Genomic DNA, 16,809 nt, shown 5'->3' with positions numbered 1-16,809 from the left:
ATAATATGCCTGATGAGGAAGATCTCCAAGATTTACCCATTAACCCTTGCCTTCTTATTTTAAGAAGTGTTTGAAACACAGGACTCAAGAGAAGTGATTGTAGAGGGACTGCAAGAAAAGAGTTGTAAATAGCCAATATATGATGAGGTTACTTTCAATTTAAAAGAAAAGTTCACCAGTCATTCTAACGAGCAGTGATCCCCAATTAGTGGCTTGCCAGCAACATGTTGCTCATCAATCTCTTGGGTGTTACTCTTGGTGGCCTCAACACAGGTGTATATTTTTGAATTCCAGGCTTGGAGGCAAGTTTTGGTTGGATAAAAAACAGGTGTACTGCCAAATAGAGTCTCCTGTAGGCTGCCAGCTACAAAGTAGCCATTCACAGGCCCGGCACCCCCAGGGACTTTTGCATGTTTACGTTGCTTCCCAACTCTCTTTACATTTGAATGTGGCTCACTGGTAAGAAAGGTTGGGGACCTCTGCTCTTGCGAGGGCTACAAGGTGCTGTAGAATTGGTAACCAAAATTCACGGTTTAATCATCATCCCAGTTCTATATAAACATGGTTTTGGTCTTTAAAACAAAGAGTTGAACACTACACTAACAGATACCCATTGGCTGGTGTTACCCATCGCCTGGTGATACTGACAATGGATTTGAGATGGACGAGCACCCAGATTGGGAAAGGAAGCACAAAGAGCTATTCCTGGCAAGGGTAGGAGGAACGAAAACCCTTCTGGAGATCACAGCGGTTAACAAGATTTTCATCAACTGGTTGCCGCTGACACCAGTGGATGAGACTTGATACCAAGGCATTTGGTGCCAGAAATCCTGCATATTAAAAGAGGGAGAGCTTGGAGGAATGGCATGCTAAAGGGGGGCTGTAACATAAATGGAATATATGCTGTCAAATGGAAAGCTTCATGGAAACCTATATCGGCTCAAAGTGTAAATTGTTCAGCAGCAATCATCAATATATCTCATATTTATATTACCGTACTCCGATATTGTAAAAAGCGCATGTTTGTTGTATACAAGCAACGGATCTATGGGGAATGCTTAAAAGTGACAGGATACTGGGGGATGGAGCCCAAAATCTGGTAACTCTTGAAAATTTGGGGGTTTGGCAGCTCTGCCAATGTGCAGCTCAGATCTACTTCCTTTCCTAGCAACCCCGTTATGTAGACAACTCAATAAAAGTAATAAACAGTCCTCCAAACAACTGCACAATGGCAAAGAACATTTTAAGGTCTTTCAGTAATTCCATAAATGTAATATACTGGCCTTTCAACAACCCCCCGAAAGAAATCGATCACAATAAAAAGATGAATTCCTTAAAAAAATGCTCAGAGCACACAGCAGACAGTCAATTTATCACAAGACCGAGCTCCTCACATCCAAGTAAATATTATATTTAGCAGGTGCCGCAAGAGAGCAAGTTAAAAGCCATTCCTCAGTGCCCTAGAATATCACTTCGCTGTAAAGCTTGTTGTGAAGCATTACGTGGGTCCACAAGGAAGGGCCAAGAAACTGGTTAAGGTAAAGCTATATAAACATAAAAACTGTATTTCTTACGATTTATAAAAATCTTATAAGCATCTGAATTGTTTCACATTGTGTGTTATTGGTCACAAACTGAAACACTGGTAAGGAGGCACAAGCAGAAGAAACAAAACAGAAAAATGAACGACTTGTCTTAATATAGGTTCTGATTAAAGTAATGGGTGAGCATGAGCCTTTAGTGTTGTTCTCCTTGTAAGTCTTTGCCAGGAACTCCTACTACTGAGCAGTAATAGGGAGAGATGGAAGCTGTGAGCCTAAAAGAAACATTTACATTCTAATTTGTGGTTGTGAGGCTTATTTAAGAAAAGCTCCTATTTGAGGCCCAATATTTGGCCAGGACAGCCATTTAGCCATAGTTTCAAGAATATCTAAGACGGTCTATAAAATGTTCTTGCCATCCCTAGTCTTGCTGCAATTGACCTCCAAGATGGGCTACTCCAGACTGGCCTATATGAAAAAAAACCTACAGTAATCAGGCAACAGATGTAGAAGAGAAAAAAATAGGGGACAAAAAGGAAAAAGAACCAACAGTCAAACTGCCAATGAATTGTAGCACAGAAAAAAAAAAGATAAACAATGGAACATTGGGGCTCTCCAGGACCTGTCCAACCGCATACCATCTCCTTCTGCAACTGGAAACTATTCCCCTTCCTGTGAAGCCCACCTGCCCAGCCCAAGTCTGATATTCTGTAAATAACGAAGGCAATTGAATCTTCATCTAGCACAGATCCTTCAAGTTGTAATGGCTTCCTTAGCTTTCAAGTATCTCATGGAGTGTCACAGCCCTTAAGGTCTAACGTGTGATACAATTCTACAGAAAAACACACACATTTTGCTTTTAACAATCTAAACAACCTTGTGCAACCTTGTCCAATCACATAAGGGTCTGGCCACAGGGGCAGATTCGGGGAGATTAGTCGCCCCAGCGACAAATCTCCTCTTCTTCAGGGAAACAATCTCACGAGGAAACCTCGAGCGACTTCGGAAAACGAAGCGCCACGTGTGCATTGCCGCACGCGATTTTCATTTTAGCCGGTGGAGGGCGGGGGGAAGGCAGTTCGGGGAGATTGTCGCCACTAAGAAGAGTAGATTTGTAGTTGGGGCAACTAATCTTCCCGAATCTGCTCGTGTTGCCTGACCCTTAATGTGGGTAACACCATTTACAATGTTTTCTTCTAACTCTCTTGTTCCTGATAGTGCTGGAAAACAGGTGAAAACATGAATATCTGGACGAGTCTGATCCTCTCCTTTGTTGTGGAACTTCAAGAACAGGAGGCCACTTGTGGTGAAAAGATACTGTTTATTTGACACAAGCTCTGTGGATTCTGAACTCACGAAGAGTCAGAACCCTGAACATGTAAATCAGTGTTTTTATAAACTTGGGAACATACAACACAAGAATTTATAGGCATAAAGGGTGTTACCATTGTGAAAGCATAGAGATACCTCTTCACAGCACAGAAAAACAATGAACTGCTCAAATAACCAATAGGGTGGTTCTTCCTAAAGGTCAAGGTGATATGACCAAGCTCGCTTGAGAACAGAATCAATCCAAGTCAAGGGGCTTCAGGGGGAATCTGCATAAATAATTTTATTCTCTAACCGTCATAGTGGGACATTCACTAAGATTCGTTATTGCGCCAGCGTCCACTTCGCCGCGCTTTGCCGCACTTTGCCAGGCGTATTTTTTGCAAATTCATGGGTAGAGTAAGGTTGCGAAGTTGCGCTAGCGTTAATTCGCCAAGCAAAGCGAAGTTACGCCAACGATGGTTCATTTGCATACGGCGCCAAATTCAAGTTACAATGGAGGTATATGTAGCAGCACTACACAAGCCTGGGAAACCTTCAAAGCAGCAAATATAATTTTTATTTTGCCCTACACATGTGCCCACTGTATAGTTAAGTTGCCATGAGTTAGGAAATGTAGGGGGGAAGGAGGGGAGCCCCAAAAATTTTTTCGCTCTTTTTCAGCCTATCACCCATAAAAAATGCAAGCGTTTTTTGGGACTTAGAAGATTTTTTTACTTTTTTTGAAGCAATCCCTATTGCACTTCGCCTGGTCTGAGGTGGCGAAGGAAGTCTGGCGTAAAAGGTAGCGGTCAGAATCATTCGCACGTTAGTGAATTTGCGTAGTTACGTCTGTTGCGCAAATTCGCCAGGTGTAAGGGTGCGCAGTAACACTAGCGAATTAACGAAAATGCCCAACGCTGGGGAATTCACGCTAGCGTTAGGCGCTTCGGCGTTTAGTGAATTTGCCCCATAGTCTTTAAAAAGTGATCTATCCCAGACACAATACTAAAATATGGCTTGTACACACTGCCTGTGGCAGAATGAGCTCAAAAACCACCCCGTAGCCGTTAGATACATAAAAGTGGCATTCTCAAAGATCCTGCTGCATGCAGCAATGTTTAGCCTAAATTATATCACAAGAAGCTGGGGCCACATTCATTTACTGCCTGTTGTCTGTAAAGCCTCCTCATATCTGTACATTTCCAAATAGATTTTATCAAAATAGGCTTAAATGTAATGCATAGTCCAAAAAGGTGCATAGACTTTTTAAAGCTCCACTATGGAAAACAGAAAAAAACATGCGCATGACTTGAGTGGGATTCTGTTTGTAGGCACTTTACATGATTTCAATTCATTAGAGGCACAAAGAGCACTTGGTGTACCAGTCAGTAGAGCCAGTGTTGATTGGTCTCTGCCCAACATCCCATGTGAACTGCCAAATTGCTCATTAGATTGGACAATTTTCACCTGCGTCTCTGGTTCCCATTTCAGCGGGGAATGAATATTAGTTTGCTTGAAAAATCATCAGCTGTGCACAACCTACCCAGAAATATACATCAACATCTAGTTACAAACAGATATACTTCAGGGACACAAGAAACTGAAAGACTTGCAAATTTAAAAATGGCTATTTCAAATGGCAAGGGAGCAGATGCATCTCTGCTTCCATTAACAGTTATGCGTACATACGGACATGAACACGGGTACGGCCTGTGATGCGTCAGAATTGATCTCTATGTGTTGGTATTACCCAGCATTTGTGATGGATTCAGTTACCTTTAAGGATATATATCTGGGGACAATATGTTTATATTTAGCAATGTAAATTTGGCAACAATCTAAAGGTGTTTTACATAGAAATGCCAAGGGACTGGAAAACACACAGCTGCCATACACAGCTGAAAGAGGATTTGGTCTTTATTTGCAGAACATTTAATGCAAATTAAACTGGTCACTGAAGTCATTAGCTTTTTCTGTTTATAAACAGATTTTATGGGTTTCCATAGGGCTCTTCCAGGTGATAGGGATGCACCTAATCCACTATTTTGGATTCGGCCGAACCCCCGAATCCTTAACAAAAGATTTGGCCGAATACCGAACCGAATCCTAATTTGCATATCTAAATTAGGGTGAGAAAGGGAAAACATTTTTTACTTCCTTGTTTATTGACAAAAAGTCACGTAATTTCCCTCCCAGCCCCTAATTTGCACATGCAATTTAGGATTCGGTTCGGCCGGGCAGAAGGTTTTGCCCAAATCCGAATCCTGCTGAAAAAGGCCGAATCCTGGATTCGGTGCATCCCTAAATAATAAAATAGGTACACACAAAAGACTTCTAACAGATCATTCATCATACTAATGGTGTTCGGAAAGACAATCCAAGAAGCATCAGACATGCGCAAACAACAAGAGAACATTTTCTTCAACTCCACACGGCTCAAATGCAAACAAACCCCGTAGATGTTGTAGATATTGTCCCCCTATCAGCTGAACACTATACACAATCTACAAAGCTTACTTGCTCGCAGGACAGAAGGGGTGACTTCAATCTCACTTGCTGCTTGGTAAGGCTGGAAGGCAGACATGCTATTGGTTCCAAGCTCACTCCCAAATATTTCTGGGCTCTGAGTGCCAGTAGAACTAGCGCTGGTGCCATCTCCCCCATGATGGGGATCCTGCTCATCATAGATCGCCACAAGCTGTTGAAAGAAATAAAAACAAGACTGTTTAACAATACAGAATTATCAACATCCATATGTTTTTATTCCAAACGTTGATTTCCGCCTTTAGTACTTAAATGTCCAAATAAAACATCTCAAGCTCATTTTGAAATAAAATGGTCAGATTTCAGAAATAGAATATGCAATCTGGGAAGAGATCTGTAAAGAGTTGCTGCAACAAAGAAAATTTCACATTTGATAGAGCTTTTCAAATTTTACAGAGCTCTATACAAGACTACTGACCGTAATGATAAGCTGCTGAAGTCATGTAGTGGGAGACGGTAGTGATAGCATGCTGAAGTCATGTAGTGGGAGACAGCAGTGATAGGATGCTGAAGTCATGTAGTGGGAGACAGCAGTGATAGGATGCTAAAGTCATGTACTGGGAGACAGCAGTGATAGGATGCTAAAGTCATGTAGTGGGAGACAGTAGTGATAGGATGCTGAAGTCATGTAGTGGAGACAGTAGTGATAGGATGCTAAAGTCATGTAGTGGGAGACAGTAGTGATAGGATGCTAAAGTCATGTACTGGGAGACAGCAGTGATAGGATGCTGAAGTCATGTAGTGGGAGACAGTAGTGATAGGATGCTAAAGTCGTAGTGGGAGACAGTAGTGATAGGATGCTGAAGTCATGTAGTGGGAAACAGTAGTGATAGGATGCTGAAGTCATGTACTGGGAGACAGCAGTGATAGGATGCTAAAGTCATGAACTGGGAGACAGCAGTGATAGGATGCTAAAGTCATGAACTGGGAGACAGCAGTGATAGGATGCTAAAGTCATGAACTGGGAGACAGCAGTGATAGGATGCTGAAGTCATGTACTGGGAGACAGCAGTGATAGGATGCTAAAGTCATGAACTGGGAGACAGCAGTGATAGGATGCTAAAGTCATGAACTGGGAGACAGCAGTGATAGGATGCTGAAGTCATGTACTGGGAGACAGCAGTGATAGGATGCTAAAGTCATGAACTGGGAGACAGTAGTGATAGGATGTTGAAGTCATGTAGTGGGAGACAGAAGTGATAGGATGCTGAAGTCATGTAGTGGGAGACAGAAGTGATAGGATGCTGAAGTCATGTAGTGGGAGACAGAAGGGATAGGATGCTCATGCAGTGATAGCAGTGGTAGCACTGGCAGGCTGTATTTGAAAAACACATTCAACCTGCAAACAGCACAGAGATATAGGAGTTAAGTAAATTATTAATTGACAAAGGAAATGTATTGTCTACATAAAGATAAAGGTTTTGGGACAGCGTAATGGGCTTTGTTGACCAGTTTTCTCATATCAACATTATACTAGGTTGCTCCATGTGATACTATCCCTACTAGACTTGGAATTAGTAGGACACTAACTACTTTTGCCCAATTAAATAAGCAGTTAATGGTTGCACACGAGCCTTAAATGATGGCCTCCTCATATTCTTCAGATGGGGCCACACATGCAATGTCTGACTTTAACCATGTTTTCAGTTGTTTTTCCATAAACACCAAGATTCTGGCTAAACTGATGTGAGAGAAACCATGTTCCTAGTGTTTTGTCGTTACAATTAAGGACAGAAGTTGTCATTGCCATGAAGAACATACAATAAACCGTCCTTCAACTGGACTTGCTGCTTTGGCCACAGTACGGAAGACTTTACACTAGAAATAAGCAATTGCTCTTCTGTAATAAACGTCCATACAAAAAACAGTAAAGGACGTGAAGTCAAACACAGTCATTCTAAAGCTTGCTTCCATAATAACCATTTTTCAACTCAAGCCGAGTTCCCTAGTAGCATCGCAGTTTGCTGCAGAGAAATAATTGCTGTGTCAATGTCTCGGAATGAGAAGAAGCAGCTGGACTGCAAAACTGGTTAAAATTGCTTTAATATGATCATTTATTTTCTTGTAAGAGCAGTATAACAGACAGACAAAGACCAGGCCACAAAGTCAAAACTTGTCATATACATTATAAACTGTGTAAGTACAACATTCCAGGACATGCTCGAAATAGAACAATTTCACAAGCCTTCATCTACAACAATCTGTGCATAAAGAACCGAAAGGACAATCTGGACTTAGTGAATACAAATGTCTTGCTGCAGAATTATGTCCGATTAAAGGGGACCTGTCAGCCAAAAAATATTATTCAAAATCCTATTTTATCACATTAGTCAAGCAAAATGAACTTTAATTACACTATATAAATTATTTGAATCTTGTTTCCTTCAATCTGGGAATTCATAATTATAGCAAGCAGGCAGGAGCCATTTTGTGGACACTGTTATTAAAGGGATACTGTCATGGGAAAAAACATTTTTTTTCAAAATGAATCGGTTAATAGTGCTGCTCCAGCAGAATTTTGAGCTAGAATCCATTTCTCAAAAGAGCAAACAGATTTTTTTATATTCAATTTTGAAATCTGACATGGGGTTAGACATATTGTCAATTTCCCAGCTGCCCCAAGTCATGTGACTTGTGCTCTGATAAACTTCAATCACTCTTTACTGATGTACTGCAAGTTGGAGTGATATCACCCCCTCCCTTTCCCCCCCCAGCAGCCAACCAAAAGAACAATGGGAAGGTAACCAGATAACAGCTCCCTAACACAAGATAACAGCTGCCTGGTAGATCTAAGAACAACACTCAATAGTAAAAACCCATGTCCCACTGAGACACATTCAGTTACATTGAGAAGGAAAAACAGTAGCCTGCCAGAAAGCATTTCTCTCCTAAAGTGCAGGCACAAGTCACATGACCAGGGGCAGCTGGGAAATTGACAAAATGTCTAGCCCCATGTCAGATTTCAAAATTTAATATAAAAAAAATCTGTTTGCTCTTTTGAGAAATGGATTTCAGAGCAAAATTCTGCTGGAGTAGCACTATTAACTGATGCGTTTTGAAAAAAAACATGTTTTCCGATGACAGGATCCCTTTAAGGCAAGCCTTGCATCATCTCAGAATCTTGTTTGTGCACCAAAATGGGGGACCCGATGTCCAACCCCATGCCCTCGATGCACAATTAAACAGTAAAGAGAAGCTCCTTTTAACATAACCGTGCTCACAGCAAGCCCACATGCAACAACTGCTACTTTATTCAGACAATGTACTTTAAAAGTAAAGTACATTATATTTTGCTATGGAGACAATATAGTGGCTCAGTGGTCAGCCTTGCAGGATCAGGGTCCCAAGTTGGATTACAACCTGCAAGGGGTTTCTCATCTGTTTGTTCCATCCAAGTCCGGATTCTGCCCACTTTCCAAAAACCATAAAGGCAGATTAGGGAAATATTGGTATTGTGATACCAGCTATACAGCCTTGGAAAAGAGGAGCATTTATTAACCCTACTGAATAATGTTTTACAGGAAACGAATATCTAACTCACATAAAAAAAAGTAGCAGCAAACAAAAGAATAATCTTGCAATGATAAAACTCTTGTTCCATTTTCTGCAAATATCTGCTGTGCCCAATTTTCTTGCTGGTGCCACGAAGAAAAACAGTATATCTGTTCTTGTTTTGTAGCCTCTATGGGGCATAATGCAGAGCAGAACAACATAAATACACAGCCAGACTTTACAGAATGTTGTCACATGCTTTTCATCTGTGCTGTTTGAAATAGATTGCCAGGGAGACATGTTTTATAGTTTATGGCCAAAACTAAAGCACATTTACACACAAAAAAAAACACTAGAGTTGCAATGAAAATGTACTAGCCACATAAAAAGAAACACAAAAATACAAATAAATGTATCTTTGCTTAAATTAGTCCTTATAGAGAGAGAGAAAAAAAAAAACATGGATTACAGTCTAAAATTATAATTAGCTCTTAGGGCTAGTCCACACGGGGAGATAGCGACGCGTTTGCAGTCGCGGCGACAAAGCGCCGCGACAGTCGCCGCAGGCGACAGATTTGTATGGGCGCCTATGTAAAAACGCCTGTGCTAACCACACGAGGCGATGCGCTTTTCAACAGTCGCCTGAAAAAGCCTGGCGAGGCATTTTCAGGCGACTGTTGATAAGCGCATCGCCTCGTGTAGTTAGCACAGGCGTTTTTACATAGGCGCCCATACAAAACTGTCGCCTGCGCCGGTCGCGGCGACTGTCGCAGGCGCTTTGTCGCCGCGACCGCAAACGCGTCGCTATCTCCCCGTGTGGAATAGCCCTTAGCCATACTGGTGGGATCTGCCTTTTTCTTGCCCTGCTTGTGGTACAGGTATGGGACCTGTTATCCAGAATGCTCGGGACCTGGGGGTTTCTGGATAATGGATCTTTCTGTTGATACCGTAAGTCTACTAGAAAATCATGTAAACGTATTTATTAAAGATCGAGGTGAATTTTCGAAATTCAAAAATTCGAATTTCGAGCTATTTTTTGGGTACTTCGACTAGGGAATAGCCCAAATTCAATACGAATTTGAAAAAAATTTAGAAAATTTGAATATCGAAATTTATCATATACTGTCTCTTTAACAATTCCATTCACCAATTAAAACCTGCCAAAATGTTGTTTTAGTCTACGAGGGACCTCCTAGAACCTATGTGGAGTCAATTGGTGGAATTTGTAAAATCAAAGTTTTTTTGGGAAACGATTGGTACAATCCGAATTTGACCAAATACAGACCTATTCGATCGAAAACGGACCTATTCGGCCAAAAGAAAAAACTTTGTCTTCATTTCAATTGGTCTTTTTTAATTCGAATTTCGACGTTTTTCAAATTCAACCTTTGATAAATATGCCCCTAAATAAACCCAATAGACTGGTTCTGCTTCCAATAAGGATTAATTATATCTTAGTTGGGATCAAGTCCAAGCTACGGTTCTATTATTAAACAGAAAAAGGAAATTATTTGTAAAAATTTGGATTATTTGATTATAATGGAGTCTATGGGAGACGGCCTTTTCGTAATTCAGAGTTTTCTGGATAATGAGTTTCCAGATAACCGACCCCATACCTGTACCACAGTGGTCATGTATGTGGTCGTATAGGGACCACACACCTCTATTAACAGATATGGGATCCGTTATCCGGAAACCCATTATCCAGAAAACTCTGAATTACAGAAAGGCCATCTCTCATAGACTCCATTATATAGTGAATAAAGTACCCCCTCTTGTAAAATATAAGGATATTATTAGTTACCGAGGAGTTTCATGACCATATAAAAACACGAGGCCGAAGGCCGAGTGTTTTTATACAGGTCATGGAACTTCGAGGTAACTTCTAATATCCTCATATTTTACAACTGGGGGTACTTTATTTATTATAATACACAAATTTTAGTGAGTCATGTGACAGAAATGACATCACTACTCACTGTTTATAACTGATGACATCACTACTCACCGTTTATAAGGATATAATTTACAGGATATTCATGGCTTTTGTGTATTATAATCAAATAATCCAAATTACAATAATCCATAGTACAGAAAGACCCGTTATCAGAAAAACCCCAGGTCACGAGCATTCTGGATAACAGGTCCAATACCGGCATAACATAGTAATGGTGCTCTGTGCTCCCAGCCTATATATTAGGGGAATACTTACAAAACAGGATCACTTATGTTTAAAGGAGAACTAAAAATGAATATGATTAAAAATGACATTTTATATACTGAACTTATTGCACGAGGCTAAAGTTTCAGCTTGTCAATAGCAGCAATGATCCAGGACTTCAAACTTGTCACAGGGGGTCACCATCTTGGAAAGTGTCTGTGACACTCACATGCTCAGTGGGCTCTGAGCAGCTGTTGAGAAGCTAAGCTTAGGGGTCGTCGCTAATTATCCAGCAGAAAATCAGGTTGATCTGTAATATAAGCTGATGCTACAGGTTTGCTGATTATTAAATTCTGATGCTAATTGCACTGGTTTCTGTGCTGCCATGTAGTAATTATCTGTATTAATTACTAATCAGCCTTATATTGTGACATTTCTATTCTATGTGTACTGTATATTGTGAGTGGGTCCCTAAGCTCAGTAAGTGACAGCAGCACAGAGCATGTGCAGTGAATCAGCAGAAAAGAAGATGGGGAGCTACTGGGGCATCTTTGGAGACACCGATCTTTACTGCTAAAGGGCTGTGGTTGCCTTGGGCTGGTACAGAAGCACAAAACATAATGTACAACATTTCTAGTCTACTGCTTTAGTTAAGCTTTAGTTCTCCTTTAAATAAAGGTGACCAATAATAGAATCTGTGATCTATGGGCAAGCGTCCAATGCACTGTACAGAACTAAGGTGTATATGTGCCTGTAAACACATTGTAATGATCTGTTAATTTTTAATGATAAATTTTTCTATGAATACAGTTAGAATTGCTTGAGAGCCTGCTACAATAAAGTTACCTAAATCTTTTCCTTAGCCTTTCTGATACAAAAGGATCAATGAAGGCTCTTAAAGTGTTAACTATGGAGTGATTTAGACAAAAACATGTTTCTGAGGAAAATCCAGAATTGTCTTAAAAAGAGACGTTATTTTGAGACTGGCAGGGAAGTTAAACCATCTGTAGCACTAAGTCTATATCGTGTTAAATTCGAGTCCACCAGATGGCACAAAACAGCTCTTTGTTCAGTTGATGGCAAATGCAAATCGACGGGCTCACTGTTTACAGCCTTCCAAAAAAAGATCATTAAAAACATTTTGCAAAACTTAAGGGAGCTGGGGAGGTTTCAAAAGCCTCCCATTTGGCCCCTTCTGTTGCGAGGAAGATCTACGGCGGTAATTAACATCATGAGGCAATGGCTGTACGCTGATGCAGCAAAATCATCAGCTCATAGCAATACAGACGTTGCTTTGAGACTGGTTTGTTTTTCTGTCACCCATCAGACAGGAACAGACAATTCACGGTGTGAAAGCAATATCATATCCCACACCCCTTCTATTGCCGTCATTCGGAATATTTATAGATTTTTGATGTGATCATAAATGAACATAAACTATAAATACAGTAAAGCCAACAGGGGCATGGGGCAGAATTTACTTTTGATAATAATGTTTCCTTGAACTAGATGAGCCATCATATCACCAGGTCCTCTTTCTGGGACAGTAGAGGAACCAGATGTTGAAGGTCTTGTCTCCCCACCTGCTTATTCCATCAAAAAAGTAGAATCCTCACACTTGAAGCATTAAATTTGGTCATCAAAAAGCATATCATACAATTACATGGTCAGAGCCACATACAGAACAATGCAGTCCATAACCATTCCGCCAAAATCTGACATACACCATCTGAAATCAGCCATGGAGGCCATCAACTTGGATCAACACACAAGCCAATAAACAATAGTGACCAAGCCCACAGACACTGTTTACTTAGGGGCAAATTCATCAAGGGTTGAATATCGAGAGTTAATTAACCCTCGATATTCGACTGGGGAATGAAAATCCTTCGACTTTCGAATATCGAAGTCGAAGGATTTTGCGCAAATACTTCGATCGTACGATCAAAGGAATAATCGTTCGATCGAACGATTAAATCCTTCGAATCGAACGATTCAACGGATTTTAATCCAACGATCGAAGGATTATCCTTCGACCAAAAAAAGGTAGGCAAGCCTATGGGGACCTTCCCCATAGGCTAACATTGAGCTCGGTAGCTTTTAGGTGGCGAACTAGGGGGTCGAAGTTTTTTCTTAAAGAGACAGTACTTCGACTATTGAATGGTCGAATAGTCGATCGATTTTTAGTTCGAATCATTCGATTCGAAGTCGTAGTCGAAGGTCGAAGTAGCCCATTCGATGGTCGAAGTAGCCAAAAACACACTTCGAAATTCGAAGTTTTTTTTCTCCTATTCCTTCACTCGAACTTAATGAATGGGCCCCTTACAGTCAGCTTAAAGCTGGCCATAGACTAAAAGATCCGATCGTACAAATTCTCAATTTGTGCGATTTTTGGACCGTGCATTTCCATTTTCAATCCCATGGAGATCGATCGTCAATCGGACAGGTTAAAAGATTTCTGTTGGCTGCCGATAATATCTCTGCATGTATTGCCGATCGGACGATATCAGAGGGAGACTGTCACCAGCTTTTCTCGGACATAAATTTCGTACCATTGCTGTAGTGGCAGAACATTGGCTGATCTGTTCTTTTACTACTTTATTTGACCTGAAAGGTTAGTGGCAGGTCTGGAGATGAGGAAGTCCGATCGTTCGAGGATTCAAACGTTTGGATCTTTGCGTCTATGGCCAGCTTAAAGCAGGCAGGCAGATCATCTGGTTTGGTGAGGTATTTGGGGTGGATCTGGCAACCTACATGCTGAGGCAAATTGTGCCGATCCCTCAAACAGATAAAACGTATAGAGACACCAATGTGTTGATATGCTCCTTGTGCAACAGAATTTCCAAATCTGACTGATTGACATCTAGCAGATCTTCATTCAGAGATTGATCTAGACCTGTTGGGTCCATACATGGGCCAATATGCAGCCTACTCCTAGTCAGCAGCTTTTATTAGCATTAAGCCTCAACCACAAAAAATGGTATTATAAAAGTAAATGAGATAAAACACACCACCTCAGCCCATTAGGGTGGTGGCAGACGGGGAGATTAGGTGGAGATTAGTCGCCCAGCGACAAACCTTCTCTACTTCAAGTGACTAATCGAAATGAATAGCCTGGCAAATTGACTCGTGAGGAAACTTCTGCCGACTTTGAAATTCTGAAGCGTTTCTTATGCCATCCTACCTTCGTATTCTTGCAGACGGGAAGGCATTTCAGGGAGATTAGTTGCCTCAAGTAAAGAAAATTTGTCGCTGGGCGACTAATCTCCCCGTCTGCCACCACCCTTAAGGTGGCTATACACGGAGAGATCCGCTCGTTTGGCGATGTCGCCAAACGAGCGGATCTCTCCCCGATATGCCCACCTTGAGGTGGGCAATATCGGGCTGATCCGATCGTGGGCCCTAGGGCCCAACAATCGGATCCTAACGAATAGTAATGGGCGGTCGGATCGCCGGACCGCATCAACGAATAGATGCGGCCGCGATCCGACGGGATTTTTCATCCCATCCGATCGAGATCTGGCCATATATGGGCCAATAAGCTGCCGACACGGTCTGTCGGCGGCTTTTATTGGCCCGTGTATGGCCACCTTTAGGAAGAAAGCATGGATTTGCTCCACATTGCTATAGTCCTGACTGGCACCATCGATGTTCAAGCAGAAGAATTTTCCAAGTGCTCGCTATCATTTCAGAGTGTGCGGATATGCTCCCTTATTTGCATACCAAAGCAAAGGGGAATGTGATTTAGAAAGAAATCCATCCAAAGACAGACATGAAAAACTTCAAACATTGGTCGATTCCCCAACGTTCCACTCATCATTTCAGACCTTCACTAGAACAAAGGAATAGACTCCACTTGTCCTTGACATTCAACAAACTTATCTTTTCTACACAAATGACTATCTGTTTAATATTGCTCACTCCATCAACTGACAAGGATGATTAAATAAATTCCAGCTCACAAGATAATGGAAATACTCGCCGATACTCTTTTAAAAATTGCTCTCTGAAATTCTTCTGGATAAAATGTTTCAATGTAAAGGCCCCCCATTTGAAGTTAAAAATAGCCTGGATTCTACAACCCAAAATCAGATACATTTTGCCAAGAGGAACCACATGGTACAGTGATGAATAGATAAGAGATGGGTGCAAAGTAATCCATTAAAAAGTACAGCAAATATTTTGTTTGGCGTTTCACTTTATTTCCAAGACGAGGACTTTTAATGATAATAATTGATGTTTTTCATCTCTATGCTATTTTGTGATGTTCTCATGCTTTTTCAAGGATAAACATAAGATCCGGCAAGTAAAAGCTTTGTAGTTCAAAAACGGATTGTGCTGAGGGATATAATGAACTAAATTTGAAAGTGTTTCAATAGAGTCAATACAGTTTTGAATGGGTTCGAGCAAATTTTATGTTTGTAAAAGGCACAAGCACATCTTTATTACAACACAACAGAGCTTGGCCCAATAAAACACACCACTAGTGAAAAAAGTCTGTACATGTGGCTTGCCAACAAATATTACCTAAGATGAAGGATCAAAAACCTCTGAAATCAGGGATAGCTGATAAGATATGTTCCATCTGCTGCCCCAACTCTTGAAAACCTAACAATCTTCCCTTCAGCACTCTTTTGACTTTTTCCTACCTTGTCATATTGTCACAGTTTGTCTCCTTTAAGGTGGTGGCAGACGAGAAGATTAGTCACCCAGATCTTCTCTACTTCGGGCGACTAATCTCCCGAAATACCTTCACGTGGCAAGAATGTGAATCGCCGATGGGATGGCATACGTATCACTTCGGATTTCCAAAGTCACCTGAAGTTTCCTCATGAGGCAACTTCTAATAAACTTCAGAAAACAAAGAAATTTGTATGCCATCCCGCCAGCAATTCGCATTCTTGCCAGTGGGAAGGCATTTTGGAAAGTTAGACGCCGCAGTAGAGAAGATTTGTTGCTGGGCGACTAATCTCCCTGTCTGCCACCACCCTAATTTAAAGGGATACTGTCATGGAAAAACATGTTTTTTTCAAAACACATCAGTTAATAGTGCTGCTCAAGCAGAATTCTGCACTGAAATCAGTTTTTCAAAAGAGCAAACAGATTTTTTTTATATTTAATTCTGAAATCTGACATGGGGCTAGACATATTGTCAGTTTCCCAGGTGCCCCCAAGTCATGTGAATTGTGCTCCGATAAACTCCAGTTCCTCTTTACTGCTGTACTGCAATTTGGAGTGATATCACCCCCTACCTTCCTCCCCAGCAGCCTAACAACAGAACAATGGGAAGGTAACCAGGTAATAGCTCCCCGACACATAGGGTTGCCACCTTTTCTGGAAAAAAATATCGGTCTTCCTATATATTTATCTTTTTTTCCCTATTAATAACACCGGGATCAACCATCATTTTTACCGGCAAGGCCAGTAACATACCAGCTAGGTGGCAACCCTACCGACACAAGACCTGGTAGATTTTTACTATTGAGTGCAGATCTTAGATCTAAGTCCCACTGCGACTCCTCCAGTTACACTGATTAGGAGAAACAATAGCCTGCCTGAAAGCAGTTCCATCATGAAGTGCACATGACCAGGCAAATTAACCAGAGATGGCTGCATACACACCATTATTACAAGTAAACAGATACCACACAAAGAGCTATAAACAGTATAGAGGCTTTTCTTTTGGTAAGGCTGTTGGCCAAACCAATTAGAACAGCATTAGAAGAGGAGCTGTGGTCATAGAACTAAATGTCATTATAT

General features: G+C 41.1%; 1 protein-coding gene across 9 annotated transcripts in view; it reads right to left on the bottom strand.

The window, feature by feature from the left end:
- pard3.S (par-3 family cell polarity regulator S homeolog) overlaps nucleotides 1–16,809 on the bottom strand; it is a 396,021-nt gene that overhangs the window by 280,832 nt on the left and 98,380 nt on the right. For all 9 annotated transcript variants that reach the window (XM_018268701.2, XM_018268703.2, XM_018268699.2 and 6 more), the window contains 1 exon segment: nucleotides 5,370–5,550. In XM_018268701.2, the coding sequence (XP_018124190.1) occupies nucleotides 5,370–5,550 (181 nt within the window).

This window comes from Xenopus laevis, chromosome 6S, assembly GCF_017654675.1.
Source record: "Xenopus laevis strain J_2021 chromosome 6S, Xenopus_laevis_v10.1, whole genome shotgun sequence".
NCBI classification, from domain to species: Eukaryota; Metazoa; Chordata; class Amphibia; order Anura; family Pipidae; genus Xenopus; species Xenopus laevis.
This window is presented reverse-complemented; position numbering and strand designations above follow the sequence as displayed.